At 36.0% G+C, this 24,436-nt stretch overlaps 3 protein-coding genes across 3 annotated transcripts; 1 reads left to right on the forward strand and 2 right to left on the reverse strand.

The window, feature by feature from the left end:
- Nucleotides 1-1,104: 1,104 nt before the first annotated feature.
- On the reverse strand, nucleotides 1,105-3,289 carry LOC147387091 (Tetratricopeptide repeat (TPR)-like superfamily protein). Its single transcript, XM_086421750.1, has one exon. It carries the CDS (start codon nucleotides 2,821-2,823, stop codon nucleotides 1,237-1,239), a length of 1,587 nt encoding a protein of 528 aa, XP_086277876.1. The 5' UTR covers nucleotides 2,824-3,289; the 3' UTR covers nucleotides 1,105-1,236.
- An 8,052-nt stretch (nucleotides 3,290-11,341) lies between these two features.
- LOC147387092 (F-box protein SNE-like) lies at nucleotides 11,342-11,827 on the forward strand. Its single transcript, XM_086421490.1, has one exon. The coding sequence runs from the start codon at nucleotides 11,342-11,344 to the stop codon at nucleotides 11,825-11,827; it is 486 nt and encodes a 161-aa protein (XP_086277616.1).
- Nucleotides 11,828-13,525: 1,698 nt separating this feature from the next.
- LOC147387093 (histidine kinase 2-like) lies at nucleotides 13,526-23,257 on the reverse strand. Its single transcript, XM_086420465.1, has 14 exons — nucleotides 22,130-23,257; nucleotides 20,944-21,219; nucleotides 20,253-20,738; nucleotides 19,759-20,034; nucleotides 19,062-19,231; nucleotides 18,727-18,939; nucleotides 18,448-18,634; nucleotides 18,123-18,174; nucleotides 17,800-18,029; nucleotides 17,569-17,667; nucleotides 16,547-17,208; nucleotides 15,692-16,198; nucleotides 14,852-15,285; nucleotides 13,526-13,855 (listed from the first exon to the last, which is right to left on the reverse strand). The coding sequence occupies exons 1-13, from the start codon at nucleotides 22,514-22,516 to the stop codon at nucleotides 15,033-15,035; spliced, it is 3,798 nt and encodes a 1,265-aa protein (XP_086276591.1). The 5' UTR covers nucleotides 22,517-23,257; the 3' UTR covers nucleotides 13,526-13,855; nucleotides 14,852-15,032.
- Nucleotides 23,258-24,436: the final 1,179 nt, after the last annotated feature.

The raw sequence follows: 24,436 nt of genomic DNA on the forward strand, positions 1-24,436 counted from the left end.
TTAATCAATGCCAATTTTCCCCCTTTCGATAAACCCTTGGCTTTCCATGAGACCAGTCTCTTCCCGACACTTTCAATGACTGGATCTCATAATTTTACTTTTGTATGTAGCACCAAGAGGAAGGCCTAGGTAAGATGATGGGAATGATCCTACTGACAACAAAAAGACCTCGCAAGTATGTTAAGGTTGGAAACTAGCCTGAATCCAAAGGTTAGAACATGGTGTATCTTACAAACACAAGAACCATGAACTGTGAATCATGAATCATATTCATGCCTTTTGATAGCAAATAATCTTACAATTATAACAACATACGGATTTGAAGAACCATGATGTATGCTTGGTGAAAACACAGACCCCCCATATGTGTATTTTTAGTTCTTTCTAAACCTTAAAGGAAAGATTCTAAGTGCTTTTATCAAGTGTCTAACATCACCGAACAAAAATTACACTATGTCCACCCACTAAAAGACTGCAAAATTGAGAATTAGATTATTAACGAAATATGGGAACTTGATTAATTTCACAATGAAGTAATGCAGCCGAGGCAAGGATCATCCTAAGTTTGCTTCTTAATTGGGAAAAAAAATCCTTTGGTAAGAGAGGGAGGGAGAGACCCCAGTTGGGGAAGGGTGATGTACTCCATTAGTCAACCCATAGCAGAGAGACGGAAAAGAGTCAAACCTTGTGCCAAATTTTTTTTCAAAATATGGGTTAGAAGTTTCGGAATGGGATGATTTTTTGTGAGGATGATCTCTACGGTGAGGAGATCATCATCACAGAAAAGCAGCCCATTCTGAAACTTATATCCCCATCAAAAAATTGGATAACATAGATAAATTTCTTCATCTCAAGGTGTCTAGGTTTTATCCATGACTACTGGTTATACAAAAAATGTATCCATGTTAAATTTCTTGATTGGATAAATCTCTCTCGCTTGATTGGATAACATGGATAAATTTTTTCAGAAAAGAGTAACATAGATAATTTCCTTCATCCAAGGTGTCCAAGGTTTACCTTCTCCACAAGACAAATAATTCACTGAAAGCTAGCCCAGGAGCTAACACAGAGTTTGGAGTCTAATGCACAGGTAAGAACTGGTAATATAGAATGCAAGTGATAAAATTGCTAATAAATTGATGTTTGTAACACTTAACAAAAAAATAATGTGTGAAACAAGTAAACTTCGCAAGCATATGCAACCTTAAAATGCATCATCTCTTTACTTCTCGATTTCTAATTTATTTGTGATAAACTGGCCTTATTGAAACCTTCTGGCAAAAGGCTTCTAGTCTCCATATCCTTGCATAGCTCCGCAGCCAAATCAACTTTTCTGCACCTGCAAAGTCCCTCGAAAAGCTCAACTAAAAGACTTAATTCAGGAGCCATGGATCTCTCCAACATTTCAGTCAAGACTCGGACAGCTCCGTCGAAATCCCCATTCTTGCAAAAAGTAGATATCAACATCTTGAAAGTATCAGCATTTGGATGACACCCACTCTTTTTCATACTTTTGTAGAGCAGAAAGGCACGCTCCGAGTTCTGTCTAACACACTGCCCAGTGATAAGAGCATAATACGTTGAGGAATTTGGGACTAAGTTCTCCTTATCAAGTTCTTTAACCAGATAAGCAGCTTTCTTTGTCTTTCCCTCCTTGCAGAGTCCCAATATCAAGGCATTGTATGTCAAGATATTAGCCTTAACCCCATTAATTAGCATCTCCTCATAAAGCCTACCACCCATCTCACTATTACCAACTTGGCTGTACCCATTTATTAAAGTATTATAAGTTACGGTGTTAGGAGCCACATCTAAGGCTTTCATCTCACTAAAAATTCGATTTGCTTCGTGTAATTTCCCTTCCTTGCAGAGTCCATGTATAAGGGTGTTATAAGTAACAACATCCGGATCACACTGATTCTTCCCCATTGTGTTCTTGAGCTTCATCGCTGAGCTCAGTAGACCTTGATAGCAGTGTCCAGCAATCAATGTGTTGAAAGACGCAACAGTTGGTCTACAACCCACACTCTCCATCTCCCTAAACACTTCCATAGCTTTCTCTAGTTTCCCCGACTTACAAAGAGCACATATAACCATGTTGAGAGTATAAACATTTGGAGAAATCCGACACCGTCTCATTTCCCTATAGAACGCTAAGGCAATATCTGTTCGATGTAAATCAATCAACGAGCTCATATATGCATTGCAAGATTCAACATTGGGGAGGAATCCATAATCCTTCATTCGACAAAAAACATTTGTGGCATTTCTGAACTTCTTCATGTGGGCGTAAGTTTTGAAGAGGCAATCAAAAACACGGGGAGATGAGTTGCAAAGGTGGTACGAGTAAAGTATTGCCTCAAAGAGCATTGAAGAACAATCTAAAGTTTTTGGAATTAGAGAACTCTTTAAAAGAGATTCCGCGCTCTTGAATTTATTTGCCTTGGTGAGAATGTGAAGAATTATGGAATGGGTGTCGAGTGTGTGGGAATTGGGTCTTTGTTGTTCAACCCAATTGGAGAATTCGAGCGAAAGAACATGATCCTTTTGAATCTTCAACAGAATGTGTTTTATTCTAAATGGGGTCAAACCCATTGCCAACCCATTGAGCTTAGTCCAATCTGTGTGCACAAGATGACTATGAGCGATGTTCACGAAGTCGAGATCTTGCCCTTTTGGTTCTGGAATTGTTCGATGGGGTAACGGAAGTAGATTCCAATTCCTTCTTCCCAAAATACCAGAATTTGTGCATTGTGAGGAGTTAGGGTTTTTCTCTGCCAAATGTAGCAAAGTTGAAAATCGGCAAAGTTGCCAATGATTCATACTCCTCTATAGATAACCAATTAGCATTGAAATTTGGGATTTTTGTTCTGTTTTTATTAAAAATTGAAGATTTTTGGAATCATGATCTTCTGCTCCTAAGAACTCAAAGAGATGAATGGGTTTTAATTTATTTTCTCAGACCAATCTATATCATCAAAAGGAGCATCAGAAACATGGATTTGTGAAATGGGTATTAATCAAATCGATCAAATACAAGAATTAACAGATTGGGCATTGTTCATATGGAGATTTGGCAGTAGAAATAGTGAGATTTTGCACCTTTTTTCTACTGGAAGATAAGCAAACACGACACATAAAAGGAAATAAGCTTCACTGACCTTCTTGAAGTGGTTTTGTGATTAAAAAACTAATCTTTTGTTCGATTCTATCCATTTATGTCTTCAGAATTGGAAGATCGTCTCTGAGGAACTAATGGTTCTGTAAATTACGGAAGTGGAGGCAAACTGAAGTCAACTAGTCCTAAAACATCAAAACCAGTTGACTCGGCCGAGTCAATGTGACGGTGGAATCAAGTTCTATTGCCACACCAACGTTTACTTAGAAGACACATTCATTGCTGTGTTATAAGTAAAAGTTGGTGTGTTAATAGCACCTCTCTTTCTCTCTCTCCGGCAAAAATGATAAGTATCATTTAGAATAGAATTAAAAACCTGAATAAACAAAATGAATAGTGATAAACTGACAGTCTTTTTGAGCATTCAGAACCATAAATCTTTGTTCTTATGTATCTCGAAGTAAAAGATCTATAGTTCTGTAAAGAGAGCGTACAAAGAGTGTTAGAATATCACGACTTAAACAGAATATATACAAAAGATTTTTCTTCAAAAGAAAATTATTTCTCACTTATTAATTTTCACTAAAGAATATTTTAGATTTGCCCTTCTCATTCACAAATTTTCACATTCTAAAATGTTCCACACTTGATATCAATGTCGGTGACACTTGTCTCTTTAGACTTTTTCATTGTCGATGCTTTTAGTTTCTCACCACCAATAGAAAAAAAATGAGATCAATATTCTTTCTTAAATTAAAAGAATTGGCTATTCTCACTTTTTTATTTTTATTTTTTTATGATTTAGACCCCCCCCCCCCTTTTTGGTCAATATTAGAGATACGCGCCCGTGTATGCAAATTGATGACATGCCCTCGTTGATCTAGGTCTTCTTCTTTGAGACTAATATGAACGATCTAAATGCTCTCATCTTCAACCTCTACTTGAAATTCCTTTAATTTCTCCCAAAATCAATAATCTTCAACCTACTTCCATCTTTAACTTAAAATTTTTGAAGAAGTGGATTGAAGAAATCAAGAATTTGTACAAGACATTGAAAGACTAAGTTAAATAGGTTAAAAATAATTTACCCTGGAACATATAACAATGAAATTTTGGATAGAAAAATCAAAGGTTTTCTACAAGAAAACAAATATGTTAGTTTGAAGATGGGATCAAATAAGTTAAAATTATTTACATTAGAATTGAAGGGTTTGGTTAGATAGTATTTCTTGGAGAAAAACCTTGGGTTTTTTGGCTAGATATGGAAGACACGGCCGTTTAGATCATTCTATGTGAGTCTCTCAAACAAAATCTAGGTCCATGGGGGCATGCCATCAATTTATCTCTAATTAGGAACTAGGGTGGGTTGTCCTGGGCTCAACCTAGGCTTGATTGTATTGATGGGCGAGCCGAGGCCGAGTAATGTAAAACATGGGGTTAGCCAGAGTTAGAATAATATAACCTGACCTTAATTTGGGTTGAGGGCTTGGGCAGCTCCCATCCCAACCCGAACCAAAGGCTATATAACAATATATAAATATTTAGTGACTCCACTTATGTATAGGGAGTGTTGGTTTAGTGTTTACTTGCAATATAAATATTGTTGGGATCTATTTTTATTTTTTATTTTGTGGGTGTTGTAATCTATTATTAGGGGATGATGGTATTATGCTAGCGATGTTATGTTTCTTGTTTAAGAGTCCAACCTGCCCACAACTACCTAGCTCGGACTAACCCCACATTTTAAAGCACAAGTTCATGCTCAATGCTCTCATTGAGTTGAGCTTGATCTATGGATTCTGCCACTTAAGTTGAACATGGGTCTACCCTCCAACTCGCCGTGGTTGCAACCCTATCTCTAATATAATATTGATCAAAATGTAAAGGGGTATCTCTATTGGAATTAATAAAATATGAGAAACCTAGTGAAGGGGGGATTTTCATTAGTTTTAAAACACACGGGTATATTTGATATTGATCAAATGGTGGAGGGGTATCTGAAAAAAATTCAGGTAGGGCATAACACTAAGTGTAAACTGAAAATTTTGACAAGAAAATTTGACCGATCAAACCCCACAAATTTTAGAAATCAAATTTCGATGGGTCCTGGCTGTTGAAATTTTTTTTGTTCTCCAATTCAATGACTTAGAGTCATCAAATTTCTCCCATCCTCCATTAATTTGATGGTTTTGATCGGTTTAAAAATGAAATTTGACAATAAAAAATTTGATGACTTGCTCAGCCAAGTTTTATGAATTTCGACAGTCCAATGCCATCAAATATAAGTTTATTTCATGTTGCGTATGGCATAAATTGAGTTGTATTTTATCTGAAATTTGAGTGATCCGAATTCAAATTTAGAGGGTGTGGGTCCTTGGAGTAGATCCAAATAAAAAATGGGTTGAATATGATTTGATGTTCTATGATCCGAGCATATATTTCCCTAAATTCGAATTATATATTGCTTTGAAAATTATATTTTTAAGTTTTTCAAAATATCCTTTTCTACTATTTTAATATAACATAATTCTTATAAAATAAAAGATTACAATAGTAAAATAAAATAGTTTAGAAATTAAAAACAAGTATAGAAGAAAAAATGGTGAATGATTCAACGGCCGTTCCGAAATGAATCAAGCAATTCAGCCGTCGGATCCGGATTAAGTAAAATCAAAATGATTAGTATATGTTTTTCTAGTAGGATCCAAGACATATTTGGATCCAATAAAGAAATTCAAATATAAATATGGATATACTCAGATCGGACCCAAATCCGACCCATTTTAAGTCCTAGTGGGGGCACCCTCCCCTCCCTCGACCGAGAGCACTCCATATCTACAAAAGATTCAAACTTGCCTAACTGCCTTCAATTTGCTTTTGTCCTCTTCTGTTTCCAATCTTCTATATGAACTGTTATATTTAAACTTGTTCTTGGTGAGCTTATATATATACAATGGATGATTTGGGGAAGTTTCCACATTAAAACACCAAAGCCCAACAAAACTCTCTCCTTCTCTTACTTCCATACAAGTAAAACGAGACACTTGGCTTGGCTTGGGATGTAGAGACCACTTAAGGGCCAAAGACTCTCTCAAGCAAACACTACAGCCATTTCTAGCTAAATTTTCAAGGAGATTAGACGTATGGATTCCATATGGCCCATCACTCTAAGCTAAGAGAGCAGTTAGGGGGTTGAGGCCCTCCCTTGATGTTAAAAAAAAGTACATTTTATCTACTTGTTTGTTTCTTTGCTTGTTTTGTTGTGTAACTTTATATGATAAGAGAGTAGACTAACAGACCATTCTTCCCTCAGCCTTGGAACATTTTGTTTAATCTCCTTGACTTTTCCCATTGCTTTATTTAACTTTTTCTTTTCTTCTAAGGGGCTGGTTGGTAAGCTTTGAAACTGTTAGTTTTGATTTATAATTGAGAAATATTACACTGTGCTTCAAATGTCGATCGAGATGTATTGCTTGAGTCATCTTGGTATCAGGCATGGATAAGAGGGACGAGATTTAAAACCCCACGAGCATTTTTCTCATTTTTAAACGAGACGTCTCAAATATATCAGAAAACTTGTCCAAGACGACTTGGTTTCTGGCAGGGACAAGATAAGACGTGAAACCAAATTTTAAAACCATGGGTTCATTACACAACATTAATTCCAGACTCAACTTTTGATTGGTCAATCAATTTCTCCATCCTTAAATCCAAGGCAACAAGGCCGATCTTTGACCGTCAAAAATAATAAAATTAAATAATATGATTATTTCTTGGAACAATTTCTTGATAATAATGAAATAATAATGTAAAAGAGTCTGACACCATTGTTTATAACATTGTAAGATTTACAACTACACTCCATTACGGTGGATATATTATCAAGCTTAAGTATTACATCATTAATATTAATAACAAATGAAACATTAGTGAACTACTATTCTCTATTTCTCGTCTTGGAGTTCATTAATCGCGTTAGAGTGACGTGAATACCGAACTATCATTAATATATAAATCCCAAATCATCATTAATGTGTGAGGATTTTCGGAATTCACACCTTGAAATTTGCATCACAAACCATTGGCATCTGCATTTTCTTCCTCATTACTCCAAATCTATTAAAATCTCCTTCCATACCCAATTCTTATTTGTAGGTTTCTCCATCTTTATCTTTTAGCAAATTTTTCTTTCTTTTGGATTCTCGTCAATTAATCTCAATAATGGGTTCACATCGAACTCCATGTTTTTAATATCTTACTCGATTACTTGGTCTCCTTTTATATTAGATTTATTTATGTACTCTGCTAATTGATTTGTCACTTTGGTTCCGATGGGTAAGTGAGAGACCTTTTAGTTGTTATCTTGACCTCTATTAAATTAAAGATGTTTCTATTTTATGATTTTTGGCCATTATTAACTTTCCCTTATCTTGAGATGATACATGTACATTTATTCCCCCCTCCCCCATATATCAAATTTGATTTACTTTTACCGATCTCGATCAATAGGTGTTGGGCTACATCTTTCATCATAGTTCATAGTTTCTTTGGATTAATATCAAATTAGTATAATCGATCTTGATTTTTCAAAAAAATCCGTTTATGTTTCATGTATGTTCTTAAACATTGGGATTGCTCTTTTGAATTTTTAATTTTTTTAGATTTTAAAATCTTTCAAATTAGAAAAATTATAAGTTATTAAATGTTACAAATGATGAAGTACATACCTTACAACTAGAAACTACAAAATAATAGAAATAATAGTGGTGGAGAGAAGTGATTGTAACCTTCCTATTATCAAATTCCTCCATATTGTGGAATCAGGAGCAGTGCATCTTGCATGTGTCCAACACACAAAACAACCTCTCTCCCATAACCTCCTTAGTCCTTACTTCTTACACACACACCCCTCTCTCTCTCTTTTTGCCCAACAACTAACGTCAATTTCAAATCTCTAATATTTTATTGTCGAGGAGGGGTTTTCTTTTCCAAGCCTAAAAATCCAAATCTACAAGACAAAGCTAACTGATCCTACTCATCGTGATCTAGAAGGTCTCTTACTGTCTTGTTGTTTTCTGCATTTTCATAGAAATGTATTTTATTTTATTTCTTTTTAAGATACAAGTAATTTTTTTTTTTTTCAAAAAATTCTTTGATACTCTAATGTTTTGTTTAGTGTTCATCCTTACCCTTTAGGACCAATCACAAGCTTTTTTTTGGATGACTAAGATCATTTAAAGCTCTTCAAAAATAGTGTTTGTCTTGCTTATAGTAATGGGATATTTACGAAAAAGTGATCAACTTTTGACGAATTTACAATTCCGGCTCATTGTTTATTATTTTAATTACCAAAATGTTTACGATAACAAATATGGACGTTTTTAAAGTGACTATTTCCCAAGTTTAAAGGGAACCAATTGGAAATAGTCACTTTAAAACCATCGAATCCTTTATTGTTTTAGAAAAAAAAATTAATGAAAATGTAATCATTTATGTTGGTAATTAAAATGAACAGTTAGCCGGAATCGTAAATAACTCATTTTCAACTCACAAAATGGTAATTCACCCTATAGTAATTAAACATTTTTTAAATCAAACTCTTCTTTCAAGTATGATCGAGCCCTCCTCTAATGGTAGAACCCAATGAACTTAACATACTTCTTTTTTAATAACGGAAGTATCCCAAACCCCTTTTTGGATGAGATTAGTTTCTACAATCAGGTGCCTCAATTTTATATAAGTTTCTCAACCTCTACTAAGTAATTCAAGAGACCACCCAATTTCGAATACACGATTAGATGTAACAAATCATCATTCCTAGTATTACTATTGAAGAACCTCGAGGTAACTTGACATATTTATGAATGTTAATTCTGTTATGAATTTTATTAGTAGGAAACTTAAAAGAATCTTGATAATCTAATGCTTTTTTTTTATATGCTCTCTGATTTGATAATATACAAAATCATAATCTTTGTCTTTGTATATCTTGAAGTAAAGAATTTACGATTCTGTGAAGGGAGTATACAAAGAGTGTCTCAACTTGAAAGTTTTACAAGATTAAGAATTCATTAGAAGGGTTGGTCTCATTTATCCCTAAGGTTTGTTCCCTAACCCCACTATTTCCGACACATGGGATGCTCAAGATCATTTGAAAAATAAGTTGCACTTTGGCTTTATCGAAAATGGAAAATAGACTGAATTTCGGCCATAGGGGGGATCCACTAGGTGTGCGTTCCCATACAATTGCAAGCAAAGTATAAACAGTAGTCCATAGAAGTCTAGAACAACGCTGTCATGACTCATGACTCATGACCATCACACACTTCAAAAATGCCACCTGTCATCCAATCTCAAATGACGTTTGAGACTCTCCTACAAACAAATGGCTGAGATGAAAGATTATTTATAGAGATTTCCATTTTGGAATCCCCAGAAGAGTAGAAGGAAATTAGTGGTCTTTTATCGTGTGAGCCTAGAAAAATGGTTGTTTTATGAATCGTGATAATTTGACTACCTTACGTGACAAACTCAATCGCCTACCCTGCCGTGACAAGTTCGGAGCCATAGATTTGTGCTCCTCATAGTGCATGGCTACACTCCCCCATAGAAAAGTGTATCTCGAGGAATTGTGTATCCTGAGGAGTGCAAAGATATAGTTCCCGAGCTTATTATATCAAATAGTCAATTGAGTTTACCACGTGAGGTTGTGAGATTATCACGACTCTTGTTTTATACTTGATTGTGGTATTGTAGTTCCATATTACAATATTGTAACTACACACTATTATATCGTAGAAACTAATATGAAACGTAATTACACTATTGTGATGATCTATATTAATTTATTTTACACACATGTTCACCCACAATCCCATCATTATGTGAGATCCAATGGTTGAGATTTATCTTAGAGATCTGTAATGTATTATCGAAATACATCTTTTATCCCAACAATTGGGTCTCACATATACACAATCGGCATTGCGTGTGAACATATGAGTTTACTTTTCATGAGCCTATGGATCGATCTTGATATTAATTTAAAAGTTCAAATCTTATATATGTACACACATGACAGAGAGTGGAACCCTCCTCTAACAACTCAAAACATTTTAGAATTTGAGAAATTAATATTCTAAAAACTATCTTATTATTTTCTTATATTCTTAAGTGGCATGTTTTTCTTGTAGCTCCTTGTAACATTTTTTCTATAATCGAAAGAGTCATTTTTTTAAGATCGATAAATCTATTTTTAATAAATTTAGTAACTCAATGCTGAAGGGATTTGGACTGAGGTCTTTGATATCAACACCAAAAGACTTTACCCATTAAACCAGTTGACACCTATTAGAGAGTGTTGCATTTTTTACTTGATCGATAAATCTATTTTTAATAAATTTAATAACTCAATACTAACGAGATTCAGACTCTAATCTATAGTATCAACACTTAAAAGACTTTGCCAATTAAACTAGTTATCACACTGAGTAAATGTGGTCCACTCTCAACAATTAAAAGATACTATAGGACCTCCACACCCTATTTTTTTTTTATTTTAAAAAATTGCTATTGTCACACTAACTTTTGCTACTGCCACCCAAGATATGTGTGTTATTCTTAGGTGGTGTTAGTAAAAGTTGGTGTGGTAATAGAATCTCTCTAAAAAGAAAATTGCCACGTAGAATACAGTCAATCCACTCTCATGAAGATTTTAACTCTGTATATGCGATCTGTACCCATATTTTAAAAATATCACTATGGTACAATTATTTTTGTCTTTTGGCGTTCTTGTACTTCAATGGTCTCTTTATTATATGAATCATTCAAATTTAAATTATTTGATCGAACGGTTAGAGTCATCCTCCTTACATCTTAGATCACAATATCAAAGTGGGTCCCACGTCTCTGTACAATTCAATACCAACGTATCAAAGCCAAATATTTGCTGCTCAAAATATAATAATAACAAAAACATCAAACCATATATCTACTTAACCCAAGAAAACCAAAAATAAATAAATAAAAAATAAAAATAATTAAAAAAAAAAAAAAAAAGCAAAACATCGGTTCCAGTTCTTCTCTTGGACTCTTTTTCTTTGGCTTCTTCTCTCTCTCCATCGATTCCTCTCTCTCTCTCTCAAGTCAAAACCCTTCACTTCTCTCTACAAATATTTGCTTCTCTCCACCCCAAAAAAGAAAAAAAAGAAACTGAACTAAACTATGGTGCAAAATCAAAATGAGAAGAAGTCTAAGTTCTTCATCAATGATCATCAAGATATTCTCCTCGAGATACTTACACGTCTCGACGATCGTTCACTTGGTGTAGCAGCATGTGTGTGTCGTCTATGGTGTTCCATCACCCGACACGACTCACTCTGGGAGAATCTATGTTTTCGCCACGTGTCTCCTCCTCCATCAGATGTTAGACCAGTTGTGGTGGCGTTGGGTGGTTATAGACAACTTTATATGGTTTGTTTACGACCGGTATTGACTCGGCTTTCCAGACGGAATCACGAGTTTGAAGGTGGTGACTCGGAACGAGTCAGAAGAGTGGTTTGGACTCGGAATGAGGTGCAACTATCTCTTTCGTTGTTCTCGATTGATTATTACGAGAGGTTGGGTGGGTCTGGTTCCGGATCCGGGTCTGGGAGGCTCCGAGAAGCAGCGTCCCTCATGTTTCTATGCAGGCCCGTCAATGCAGGATAAGATCGTACTCCCATGCAGCTCATGTTAGACAAGAGTCTACTGGATTGAGTGAGGCGCACGATAGCATCGTTTTTAGTCTTTATTTCAGGAATAATTACACGTGAACTGCACGTGTTCCTTGAATAATGACCATACTTTGTTTTATTTTCATGAAATACGTTTTAATGGATTTTTTTTTTTTTTTTTAAATTAGAGTGTTTGTTTTTTTTTATAAAAGTGATAATAATATAATTTTTATTATAGAGTAAGTGGATATTTGTTCTACTTGTTAATAATCATAAAAGAGTCGTGATAATCTGATGCTCTTTTTTCAGACTCCCCATGTAGGCCCTATCATAGAACCATAGATTTTTTGCTTCGGGATACACAAGAAAAAGGTTTATGGTTTTGTAACTGTCAGGTTAGGGAGCATCTAAAAAAAGAACATCATAGGGTTGATGTGGCACATAGAAAGCTTATGAAATCTTTGATGAAAAAGTCTCTGAGCAAAAAATCTCTCTGTATAAATAAAAAACAAAGAGTCGTGATCCAGAGTGATGTTCTGTTCCTATAACAACATGCAGTGTTTATGTGATACGTTTTGGTCGGAGATTAAACACATCAGACTGCATGCAATGTAGAAAACGGCTTGATTAGGAACACAATACGTTTTAAACTCCTACCAAAACATGCCTTGTAGACACCTTATTATTTTATAGGATCGGGACACCTTACTTGATCCTGATTCATAAACAAAATGCATTTTCGAAACTTAGATTGCTTCATGTATTTGTCCCTTTGGATTAATGAAGGAACTCAAACTTGCATGAATCATGAACTGAGAGAAAAGATTCAAAAAAAGAGGCTATGATCTCTACAACTTCCTACATTGTACTTAGAAGAAAATAAATTATCTAATCATTAAAGGGTAACTTATGTAATAGCCGGGGTGGCTCAATGGCAATTTCAGATCCAATAAATGGTGAGAGTCCGTAGGTTGTGAGTTCGGTACCCAGTATGAGCAGTATTGCCTCGGGGCCTCCCCTTACTTACCAGGTGCGGGTGTTGCATGTGCCCGGGGGAGGGACCCCTATATGTTGGCTCTTCCGGTCCCCCTGTCGGACGTAAGTTCGGACACCCCGTCATAAATAATAATAATAAAGAAATAAATACATGCTGGCCCGGTCCGGTCAGGCTTGGACATTGGCATTTTTATTTAGCCCAGATCCAATCCAGTCATTATATGGGGTGGGTTTGGGTTAGAATTTTGAGGCACTTGACCTTCAACGGCCCAGCCCATTGGCGAACCGAGGAGGGGGTAGGGGTCTGGCGAACCGAGGAGGGGGGTAGGGGTCTTTCGATCAAGGTAAATACCCAATATCAATATCCAAGGTAAGTTTGACAACCGAGATGACTTGGATGATATTTTGAAAATCTTGATCGAAGTCAGTAAAATTCTACCGAGACAACTGAGATTTTATAAGGTTTTATCAAAATAATTAAATTCTTATAATTTAAATGTTTATTATATAAATAAAAATAATTTATCTCACCCGAGACGAGATGACTTGTCCAACTCATTCTATCCCATCAACAAGACCAGAGGTCGAACCGAGATTTAAAACCACTAATACTAATATTTTCATACACCATGAATGGAACATCAGTTCAAGTTTTGAGTATAAATCAGTATTCTATAAGAAGTTCAAGAAATCTGAATTGGGAAAGCTATTATCATATATCAAAAGTTATATATTACAATGTAAGTTTACAAATTGAGCTCAAAATGGTTGTCAAAACTAGACCTTATTAACCTATTACAGACTGATATTCGACAGAAATGCCTTCAAGCTTCCCACTTTACATTCACAGACAACTTGTGTAGATCGGGATGAGCGTCAACTCTTCTACGAAGAAAGATTTCAGAGCCATATATAAACTATACAACATTGAAAGGGTGATAAGAAACCAGTAACCAACTCTTGATTGAGATCCCCAAGCAGCTATGCATTTTTATTTTTTTTTCTTTATGATCATGGAACATGGTATCTGCAAATCAATAACCCAACCACCATAGAATTAAAATATATAAATAATGGGAATGCTAATGTCCAAGCCCTCATGGGGGCATTAGCATTGTCCGACACTTTATTATTATTTTTTTCAATAATACATTTCATCATTTTGTCTTTTAGTAAAAAAAATGAAGTTATGTTAGTCTTTTACACAATAAATACATTTATTATGTCATTAATAAATGTGTTTATCATGTTTTGCTAAAGCATTTACTACAAAAAATAAAAAGATATTTAATTCAAAATACTTAAATACTCGTAGTATTTATCATGTAAACAAGCATTTATTATATAAAAGACCAATACACCCTTGTCTTTTTCACTAAAAGACAAAACATGGAGGAATATTATTGAAAAAAAAAATGTTGGATAACACTAAAGTCCCCATGAAGTATTGGACGTTAACATTCCCATATAAATAAAAAGTAATATGTATATCTGATTCAAAAGGTGAAAGATCGTCTTTATCTTATTACATACTAGAGTTCGTCCGTGCTGAGTTAAAGGGGTAAAAGTGAAAAAAGATAAAGTTAGAGGAGTATTATTCAAAAAAATTGAGGTTAAGGCTATAAAAAATGAAAAATAATAAAATAGGTTAAAGGAGTAAAAAGAGGAAATGTAGTAAAATTAGAGGACGTGAAGAATAAAAACAATAAAGTGAACCCCGCAAAATTATAACTTAATGAGATGTTTGTTTCACACAAAACTATAGCGCCGACACAAGCATCCTCTTTGGGATTAAGAGGGTAAAAGTGGAAAAAAAAATAAAGTTGGGGTATTATTAAAAAAAATTGAGATTAAGGGGTTATATAAAAAAAATAAAAATTATGCAGACGTTTTTTCGCCAAAACGTGAAAAAAAAAAAACTGGAAGTTTAGTCAATGAATGGTGCTACGCCGACGACACATGCAGTTGCATGCACAATGCATGCCATATTCTGACCAACAACAACAGCAGTGGAGAAAATTACCATATCATGAAAGCTCACAAGAACATAACCCAGATTGGGCGATCATGCTGTCCAGTCGCAGATGATACATGCTTGGTTGTTAGACAGATCAGATACCCGACGGCATCAACAACATCCCGACCAATTCATCACTTGGCCCACAAACCCCAACAGAACAGCTTTTAACACTTTTCTTCCCCTCTTATTGGTTAGTCTTGAAGAAATGCATCACTGCTAAGTAAAGTTTCTCTTCTTCAAACGGCTTTGATACGTAACCATCCATCCCACATTTCAAGCATTTCTCATGTGTTGCCAGGATCACATCAGCTGTCATGGCTAGTATTGGAGTGTGCCAGTGTACCACATTCCCAAGCATCTCATTAGATACTTCCCCCAATTTAATCTTCTCATTGATCTCCCTCTCCATGCAGCGGATATGTCTCGTAGCTTCAAACCTGAAAATATATAAAGGAATAGTAAGAATTAAACTTATTCATTAAAGCCCAAAGAGCTGAATAGGGATTAAATAATAAGCAACCCATTGTGAACATGTGTTCGAAGCAATTGAGGAGAGGAAACTTTAGTGGAAAAACCCATCCATCATTATACTTTACAAATTTGAAAAATCATGAAACAGATTTTTACAATTCCTCAAAAATGGGTCACATTTTCAGACAAAAAAAAAAAAAAAAGAAATTCTCAAGCTGGTGGGGAGTTATATAAAACATGGTCACCATTGACAAGGATGGGACCGACCATTTTAAGTGATCACACGACATAGATTTCTTGGGCGAGTGCTTAGAATTTCCCTCAACATTGAAACATAAAAAAGAAATAGAAAGGAAAAATTGGTTAATTTACCCATCCATCTCTGGCATTTGGAGATCCATGAAACAAGCATCGAACTTGTGGGGTGGCCGGAGCAACTCTAAAGAAGCCTTACCACTCTCAACACATGTAACTTTTGCCCCATACTTATTTAATGCACCCGCTGCCACCCTACGGTTGACAACGTTGTCATCCACGACCAAGATTTGCTTTCCATCTAGTAAACTTTGAAGTGCTGAATGTTTTTTTTTGTCTGGGTGCTTCTTGGTCCCAGCACCGAGGGCTTGTTGGAAGAATGTAGTCAACAAACTCAACCGGAGAGGCTTCGTTATTACATCATCTACATAACCAGCTAATTTGAACTCATCGATCTTGCTGAAGCTTATGGAGGTAGCCAAGAGAAATATCTTTGGACAATTTTTGGAATGCTTTCTTCTCCCTATTTGCCGAAGCTCTTTGAGAAAAGAGGGGAGAGCAAGAGTTGTCTCCTCATACCAACCTTCTTTGTCAACAAGCACCATATCTAAACGTGTTGTTGCACTAAACGCATGATGATTAACTATATATTAGCTAAATTAAGCACAAAGTGAAGCATATTAAAATTGAGAAACAATTTTTTCTACCTAAGTTTTTACTTCCACCTTCCCCAAAACTCAGTCAGTAACAAATACTTAAGGCCCTATTTGGATACAAAGTAGAAAGCAATATCCTTTTCACTTTTTAGAAAATTAGATTTTTTTTTACTTTTTGAAGTTAACTCAAACAACCTTTTTAAATTTTAAAAGTAAAAAAAGTTAACCTTTTCAAGTGTACTGAAACGCGCCTTAAACTATCCCTCTTGAATTGAGTATTTTACAACAGATATACAAAGCAACAAGGAAATATTACCTTGTGTTGCAAGCACTTGACACGTAAGAATAAGCAGATTTCAGACTGATAGCGATATCCACTGAAATTCCAAGTCTGTGAAGATGATACCTTGTGACCTCAGCACGAATACTTCTCCCATCAACCACTAACGCTCTTAATCCCGGGAACTCAGAGACTACTGATTCTAACTGTTGCCACTTCATACCGAGAGAACTTGCCCGCCCTTTTGTAAAAGCCGCAGAAAATGTGAAGGTACTACCAATCCTAGGTTCACTCACAAATCCAATTTCCCCACCCATCATGTCCACCAAACACTTACTAATACTCAAACCTATGCCTGTACCACCATATGTTCGTGAAGTGGAACTGTCAGCCTGCATGAAAGGCATAAAGATACGGCCCTGTGCATCTCGAGGTATTCCCACACCAGTATCCTCAATTGTTACAAGCAATCTAATCATTTCAGTTGCTTCTGTCGAATTACAGATGCTTGACATCTTAAAATTCTCCCAACTCTTCCTCCTATCAACTACAGGATACCCACTCAACGTGTTATAAGATGTGTTTGCTCCTTTTGTAACTAATTCAAGCTGTTTCAACACTTCATCCTTAGTTTCCGATGGACTACTCACTTCCTCAGCTAGATGCACTGAGAGAAAAATGTGTCCTTCCTCAGTGAACTACAATAAGGACAAAAATAAAATTAGTGAGCTAAAATCAGAGGCAGGTGATTAAACGGTTGGCAACAAGGAAGAGCAATATGACGGATAAGAGGCATCAAATGATTATAAGATCATCCAAACACATCTTACTTTTCAAGACCATTTACCAAGTTTTTAACACCCAAAAAATGTGTATTGGGATTTCTAGTTCTTAATCAATTCTCCGAGGTGGACCCATATTTCTTTTTGTTTTTCTTTGGAGAGAGAGAGAGAGAGAGAGAGGGGGGGGGGGGGGAGGGTATCCTAAACCCCATACATGCGGCATACAAAGGGAAAACGATAAATAAACTGGTAAAGAAACAAGAAAAGCAAACCAACCTTGATTGAATTTCCCACAAGATTTGTAATTATTTGCCGAAACCGTCCAGGGTCCCCTACGACCACTTCAGGCACCCGATTGGATATATAAACACCAAGCTTCATTCAATGAATAAACAAGTGCAACCAAGTTCTTGTAAGAGAAGATAGCACATAAAAGCAACAACAACAAAAAAGACAAAACCATAAAAGCTATCAAAGAGGTGAAAAATGTGAAAACAAATCTTCTACCTCAATGCCTTTGCCATGCAAATTGCTAGAGAAAAGTGATAACACGTTATCAAGGACCGAGCGCAGATCAAATTGGACAGTCTCGAGTTCAAGCCTGCCTGATTCTATCTTAGCCTGATCAAGGACATCATTTATCAATGATATAAGATCTTTTCCACTAGTAGAAGCAGTCCGTGCATAATCTAGTTGATTTGCATTAAGATCTGTGTCCATCAGCATCTGTAGCATACCTGAAATATAAATATTTCTTTGTTAATTAAGGATTAGGCTTATATACAATAAAAATGCACAAAGTGCAATACATCTTCAAGCAACTCACATACCTAAAACACCGTTCATTGGGGTCCTGATCTCATGCGAAACTGTAGCAAGAAACTAAAAAAGAGAAGAAACAGCCCCATTTAGAGACACCATAACAGAAATGAATAGGAATATGAAGCAGAACCAAAAAAAAAAAACTTAGTGCTTAACTGGTCGATATAAAATATAGAGAACACATTTTTTATATCACAAAAAGATTGGGTGACTATAATTTTTTCACCACTAGATGATATCCAACAAATTAATTTGAACAATTAAATAGAAGCCATATCAATTTTACCATCGAAGTTAGCTAAAAATGTCCATTTGATTGAAAAGAACAAACACCTGGGATTTAGCCACATCGGCAGCTTCAGCTCGGATTTTTAGCTCCATCATCTCGCGATAGTCACCCTCCACTTTTGCAATTCGGTTTATAGCTGCGTGGAAGATATGGCTTACAAGCAACGTTATCACTAAGACCCCTGCTGATGCCATTATTGAGGTCCAAGGTGGGGGAGGTCTCTGCTTAAATCTGCAATGAAAACAAAACTTCAACTATAACAGAAGTTGTGGTCCAAAAATCTAAGTGTCAACGCATACACTCCATGAGTAACAAGAGCTAACCTGCAATGCATCTCATGCCTCCGAATTGGGTCCCCAAAATCGACACTGCTAATGTGCGGCAGACCTGTATCCGTTACATTAGAACCATACATGCTAATGGGTGCAGAACTATTAGTTGTGTCATACACATTCACCATAATAGTTTGTTTGCTGGAAAGTTGGTGCAGAAGCTTCTCCACTAATGATGGGACATCATAGGATGCACCCAGATACCTGTTTGAGAAATAAATCTTGGTAGAGAACTCAAACACTCGATCTTTCTAATGTGAAACATGAAATCAGGTACAAATCAAGAAAAATGAAAACTTTTTAATGCACCAACGTGAATAAATTACCCCTCAGTTGCTTCAATGCGTTGCTCAGGTGTTGCATCTGGGGGAAGGTTGGTGTTATAAACAGCGAATGTGAGTACGACACCCAGATGGTTGGATTTTAATAGCTTGAAAGGAGAGGTTAGGACTCCCTTTCCAGATGATCTTGCTCGCAAGATGTTCTCACGGTCTTCCTACAATGGCAAATGCTGTAAAGAACTTTGAACAGATTTAACCAAACACTCAAACAACAGAACTCAACTGAAAAAGCTATTTTGTCTAGCCTTGTGGCAGAGCACGAAGCGTAGAATTGGAACCTCAATGTAGTACATTGCATAATTTAAGTAGTAGTACCTAATAAGGAACTCCATGAAGCTATCTATGGCTTGGCACCTCTATTATGGATACTCACATACCCCTCACAATGGAAGGCATTTTATGAAAATTAAAAAATATTTAGCTATATGTTGTTAGATCTTTTGAAGACTCTCAATAGGTTGTGAGGCACTATGAAACGTTACACGGATATGTCACCCCTTCATTAATGACAACCCTTCATATATGGAAATGGAACGGATAGTACAACTATGCATACACACACACATGAACACATACTATGTTATTGCATATATGCTCCAGATTTAGATTTCCCCATATATTACCCCTCTTTTAAAATAAGAGTAAAAAAACTAAACAAAACTGCAATGAAAAGAAAGCACACCGTGCCAGACATCATATCAATGGAGACAATATGGGAGACAGTTTCTTGGGAGAATATAACAGGTGCATATTCATATTGGATGGGTGAAGGATCCAACTTCTCAAGAATGTAATCTTGAACTGGGGATTGGTCCCCTGTCTTCATTTTCTTTATCGTCCATCCGTGCTGCTTCTCAAATTGCTCTCTCTCAGAATGCAGAACTTTCAAAGCGTAAGCAACACCACTAGTTAGTGGCCTTTCAAAACCTGTTCTTTCTGTATACGCTGCAAAAGTTTTCTGTGGAAAAGAGAGAAAGTCAAGATCATAATTCCTACAATACAATATTGAAACCAAAGACATGCCAACCTCGATCCCCATCTACGTAACTACATGCAAAGGGCACTACTCGATGCTTCATGACTCTTATCAGTTAATTCTATTGGGTCTCCATGGTTCCTACCTAAAAGATCTGAAAAATGAATGAAACCAAAATTTGGGTTAAAAGATAGAATAACCTGATCCATTGTGGAAGGTTGCTTCCCATGGTGGAAGGTTGAGACGAGAATGGCCAAGGCATGGACATGGTTCATGCTTACATTGAACTGATCTTGCAACATCCGGGCCCTCTCTTCACACATGTTGGCAAGCATCTCTGTCCTCCACAAAATTGTACTCTTGTTCATGAACCAAAATAACCATATAGACCCAATCACCCCAGACAAAAGAAACAGAAATAGTAGTTTTTTCCTCCACTTCCCACTTCCTTTAGAAGAGCTTTGAGACTGTTGTTGCTGCTTCTGCAACGGCTGCAGCTGAGTTTGTGGTTGCTTCTGAACCTGCTTCCATTTTAGATCAATCCACGATCTTTCACGAAAACTAGAGACCTTCCAGCTCACCATCATACCGATTAGGACACACCAACATATCTTCAACAAACAGATTGGGAAACTCACACAATGTTGTTCTTTGCAGTTTCCAAGTGCTCTCATTTGCAAGACATTCTGATAAGAGGAAAAATAACCAAATAGACATTCAAAAAACTGGAATGTTCCACCAAATGTATGCGTGCAAAACACGAAATTATTATAAAAAATTCATAAATTTTAAAGTTTCCCGCGTTAAAGAAAACAAACATGACAGTACACAAAGCAAACCATCCAAAGACAAAGCATAAAAACAAAATACATGGAATAAACACACATTTACCTTTCCACATGTATGCACATCAATTACAGAAGATATGTTATCTTGAGACAAAACAATTGGAAGAAGTTCCTCCATCACGGCTGGTGGGTCAGGTTTCTCGATAATGTTCTCGTCTTGAACCGGACATTGGTCTGAGTCCTCTACGTTTTCTGTTTCCCACCCATGATGCTTTTGAAATTTCTCTCTCTCGGATGACCTTACTTCCAAAGCATAGGCAATTCTATCGTGGTGTGGTATATAGAGTCCTGATCTCTGCATACATTCCAAGGGCACTTTCTGTGAAAAAACGATATGAGATGGTCAGCAAGGATGACAAGAGTACAAAAATAACAACATGATCAATCCAAAACCCTCAAATAATTGATAACAGTGCATCGACACGAGGGATTCGTTAATAATTTGTTTATCTTCTTTCTTGTATGGTGAGTCGAAATTAAACCCATGACCTCAAGGTTCCATTGAAGAGTTTCATCAAGTTGTGTTACAGGTTTAACCCCCACATTTAATAGGTAAGTAAATTTAAACCCTCAACTGTTAACAGAATTTGAACATTTATAATTTTATACAGAAATCTCTTAAATACTACAATAATAGCAAATAACTACAAGAAGACAAATAAAAAATTTGAGCATATAATCTTTTTTTTATAGGTGCACATTTAAGCATGTATGCTACAGTTTCTCTAATCACCCATTTTATTTTAATCTTGGATCAGAGTCAAATTCGACACCATTTAAGTAATTTATTTGGAAAGTCTCTTCCTATGTTTATGCCCGAATGCTCGATGATGGATTGAAACAATCAATTAAAAAAGATCAGAACATTTTAACAAACTCTTAATCAGAACTTGAGATCTACAAGTTGAGGGGGGAAATTTTACTCCTCAAATCTTCAAAGGCCCAAAAGACTTATAGGAAAACAGCTTAAGTTCCTAATTCAAATTCAAGTTGAAAAACCACATTTTCACTCTAAGTTTTTTGTAATTTTCTGCATTTCCGGTTCAACATTGACTCTTATCCAATTTCTTGTCTTTGAAAGCTGATTAATTCACAGAAATAAAATAAAATAAAATCTCAATCACAAACTTGTATTATCATGGAAACCGGGATCAGGAAACTATAAAGAACTACAATCAAAGATCAATAAAGAACAAATGGTAAGAAAATGAACTAAAAAAGACAAGTACCTGATCTGATTTTTCCAAAATAGAGGCCATGGCATGACGTTGGCTCTTGCTGAAATTAAAATGTTCTTGCAAAATTCGAGCTTTCTCTTCCCACAAGTCTGATATCTCCTCCTTCCTCATCAAAACTCCATTATACTTTAAACCTGAGAATACCCACATAGACACAACAACACAACCCAAAACCCACAAAAGAAGAAGTCGTCTCCTCCACTTCCAACCACCACTTGAGCCCTTCAAATGGTCCTTTGGTTTTGAATTAGCTAGTAATCTGCCTTTAGAGCTAGAAAGCTTGCAACTTGAAGCCATCCTAACCAAAACCCACCGACATATCTTCAAAACCCACCTAGGAAGCTTGAGAAAAACCCCAGCAATGACTGAAAAACTCATCAAACCCAGTGTGCTCAAGAAGCCCACTAAAGAACTTTCACCTACAATTAACTTCTTAGCAAACTAGAACCATATTTACTCTTCAAAGAGAAGAAGAGACAAGTTTCTTCAGCCTTTCCTTTCTCTTCCACCTAACTCTGTCAACTCCTAAACCCCATCAAACCCATACCTTTTTGGAAGTTGGATGAAACTCAGACGCTACTTATGCTTTTTTCCCCCTTGTTTTGTAGTTGTTTTCATTTTTCAAATCCTGGGTACCTCAAAAACTCATCAAGATCACACCTTTTTTGTGAGAAAAAAACAACCCACTTGAGAAAACCTTCAAGAACATAAATTGGATGAAACCCAGTTGGTTTTTCTGCAAATCCAACTGGAATCAATGATCAAAGTAAGATAATAAAAGAAAGGAGTTTGTTTTTTTTTTCCTCTTTAGTAACTCTCTCTCTCTCTCTCTCTCTCTCTCTCTCTCTCTAACTAGAGTTTGGTGTCTCGAGCATTTGTCGATGAGGTTGGCTACATCATTATCTCATCATCTCTTTGGGTGAAGGTTAAGGAAAAGAAAACAAAAACGAAGATCAAGATTCAAGAGCACCCAAAAAAAAATCTCATTTTTTTATAAAGTTTCTTATTCTCTCTCTTCGTCTTTTGCTTTTGTGAAGGACGAATGAGACTGCATTCGAGTTTAAATATGGAGGGTTCTTTGGCCTGTCTGTCTCAAAGTGCAGAAATACGGAGAGAGAGAGAGAAGAGAGAGAGTTTTCGGTTCAGGGTTCAGTGAAGCGAAGTGGGTCCCGAACTGTAGAAAAGGATAGCCTAGAGCCTATAACATCGCCAATTAATCGTAAACGGCTTTATGCCAACATGCGCTTTGGGAGTTAAAGAGGCTTAACCGAAGAACTATACTGGTCTTGTTAACGTGCGCCCCTAGGGCACACGTTAAAGTGCAATAAATACACTCTGAGAATAACCAACCACAGGGGGGTATTTTGGTAAGAAAATAATATTTTGAGGGCATTTTTTATATAAAATTCAATTTCCCAAAGTGTGGTTAACGCACTTTAACCTATACCCTTAGGGCACATGTTAACAAAACCCTAGTTTAAAAAGTTTAAACAAAGGGTGATGATGAAGCTTGTTGCTTAACAACCAAATAAAATACTAGAATCAAAAGCATAAGCAATGTGGACTTGGTTTAAAAAAAAATACTAAATTATGTTTTTTTATTGATTAAGGGATTTAATTTTATGATTAGTTGAATATAAATGATGACGACATCATAATCTATAAAATTATTATCTAAATCATGGTTGCCCCAATTTATTATATTTTACATAATTGAAAACAAAAACATATGTTTTCACAATATTTTTATTTGTATTTTGTCAATAAATAAACCAATAATAAAAAGGAGAGAACTCTAGCCTAACTAATTTGTTAGGCTTCTACTCATTGAGTGCCACATGAATTCAATAGTTGGGGATGAACGTTCGGCTCGTATAGTCATTATCAATGTCATCCACGGATTGCTCGCCTAATAAATTTGGAAAAGATAAGAGCATTTTAGGAGGATATATATTATAGTTACTTCACATGATGCATAGAGAAGTATCAATCAAGTTTGGGAGCCTAACTCAATAAGGACGTATGAAAAGGATTGTCATGAATTAGACAGATTGGCTCCACAGCTCGACCAATATAAAAAAAACAAGGGTTAGGATCTTGATCTTGAACTTACAAAGTAAAGTCAAACTCAAAATTCTCCAACTTAGGGGTGGAGCTAATAAGGAGCCGGTAGGGACAATTGTCCCCACAGAATTTTGAGACACCCCTATATTTTCAACTAATTACATGCCCCATTTGTGCCCACTCCCTCACCTTTCTCCAATTTTTGCCCCCACACCCTCACCTCCCTCAAATTGT

Source organism: Akebia trifoliata, chromosome 13 (assembly GCF_017979445.1).
Source record: "Akebia trifoliata isolate Shusen 1 chromosome 13, ASM1797944v1, whole genome shotgun sequence".
In the NCBI taxonomy this organism is placed as follows: domain Eukaryota; kingdom Viridiplantae; phylum Streptophyta; class Magnoliopsida; order Ranunculales; family Lardizabalaceae; genus Akebia; species Akebia trifoliata.

Excerpts from the sequence above, each read along its gene's own strand:
- LOC147387091 (XM_086421750.1), bottom strand. The coding sequence starts at position 2,823 with ATGAATCATTGGCAACTTTGCCGATTTTCAACTTTGCTACATTTGGCA.
- LOC147387092 (XM_086421490.1), top strand. The coding sequence starts at position 11,342 with ATGGTGCAAAATCAAAATGAGAAGAAGTCTAAGTTCTTCATCAATGAT.
- LOC147387093 (XM_086420465.1), bottom strand. The coding sequence starts at position 22,516 with ATGAGTTTTTCAGTCATTGCTGGGGTTTTTCTCAAGCTTCCTAGGTGG. Across the intron at positions 20,739-20,943 it reads ATGTGCATACATGTGGAAAG|AATGTCTTGCAAATGAGAGC; the intron begins GTAAATGTGTGT and ends TCCTCTTATCAG. Across the intron at positions 20,035-20,252 it reads AACCTTCCACAATGGATCAG|AAAACTTTTGCAGCGTATAC; the intron begins GTTATTCTATCT and ends TCTTTTCCACAG.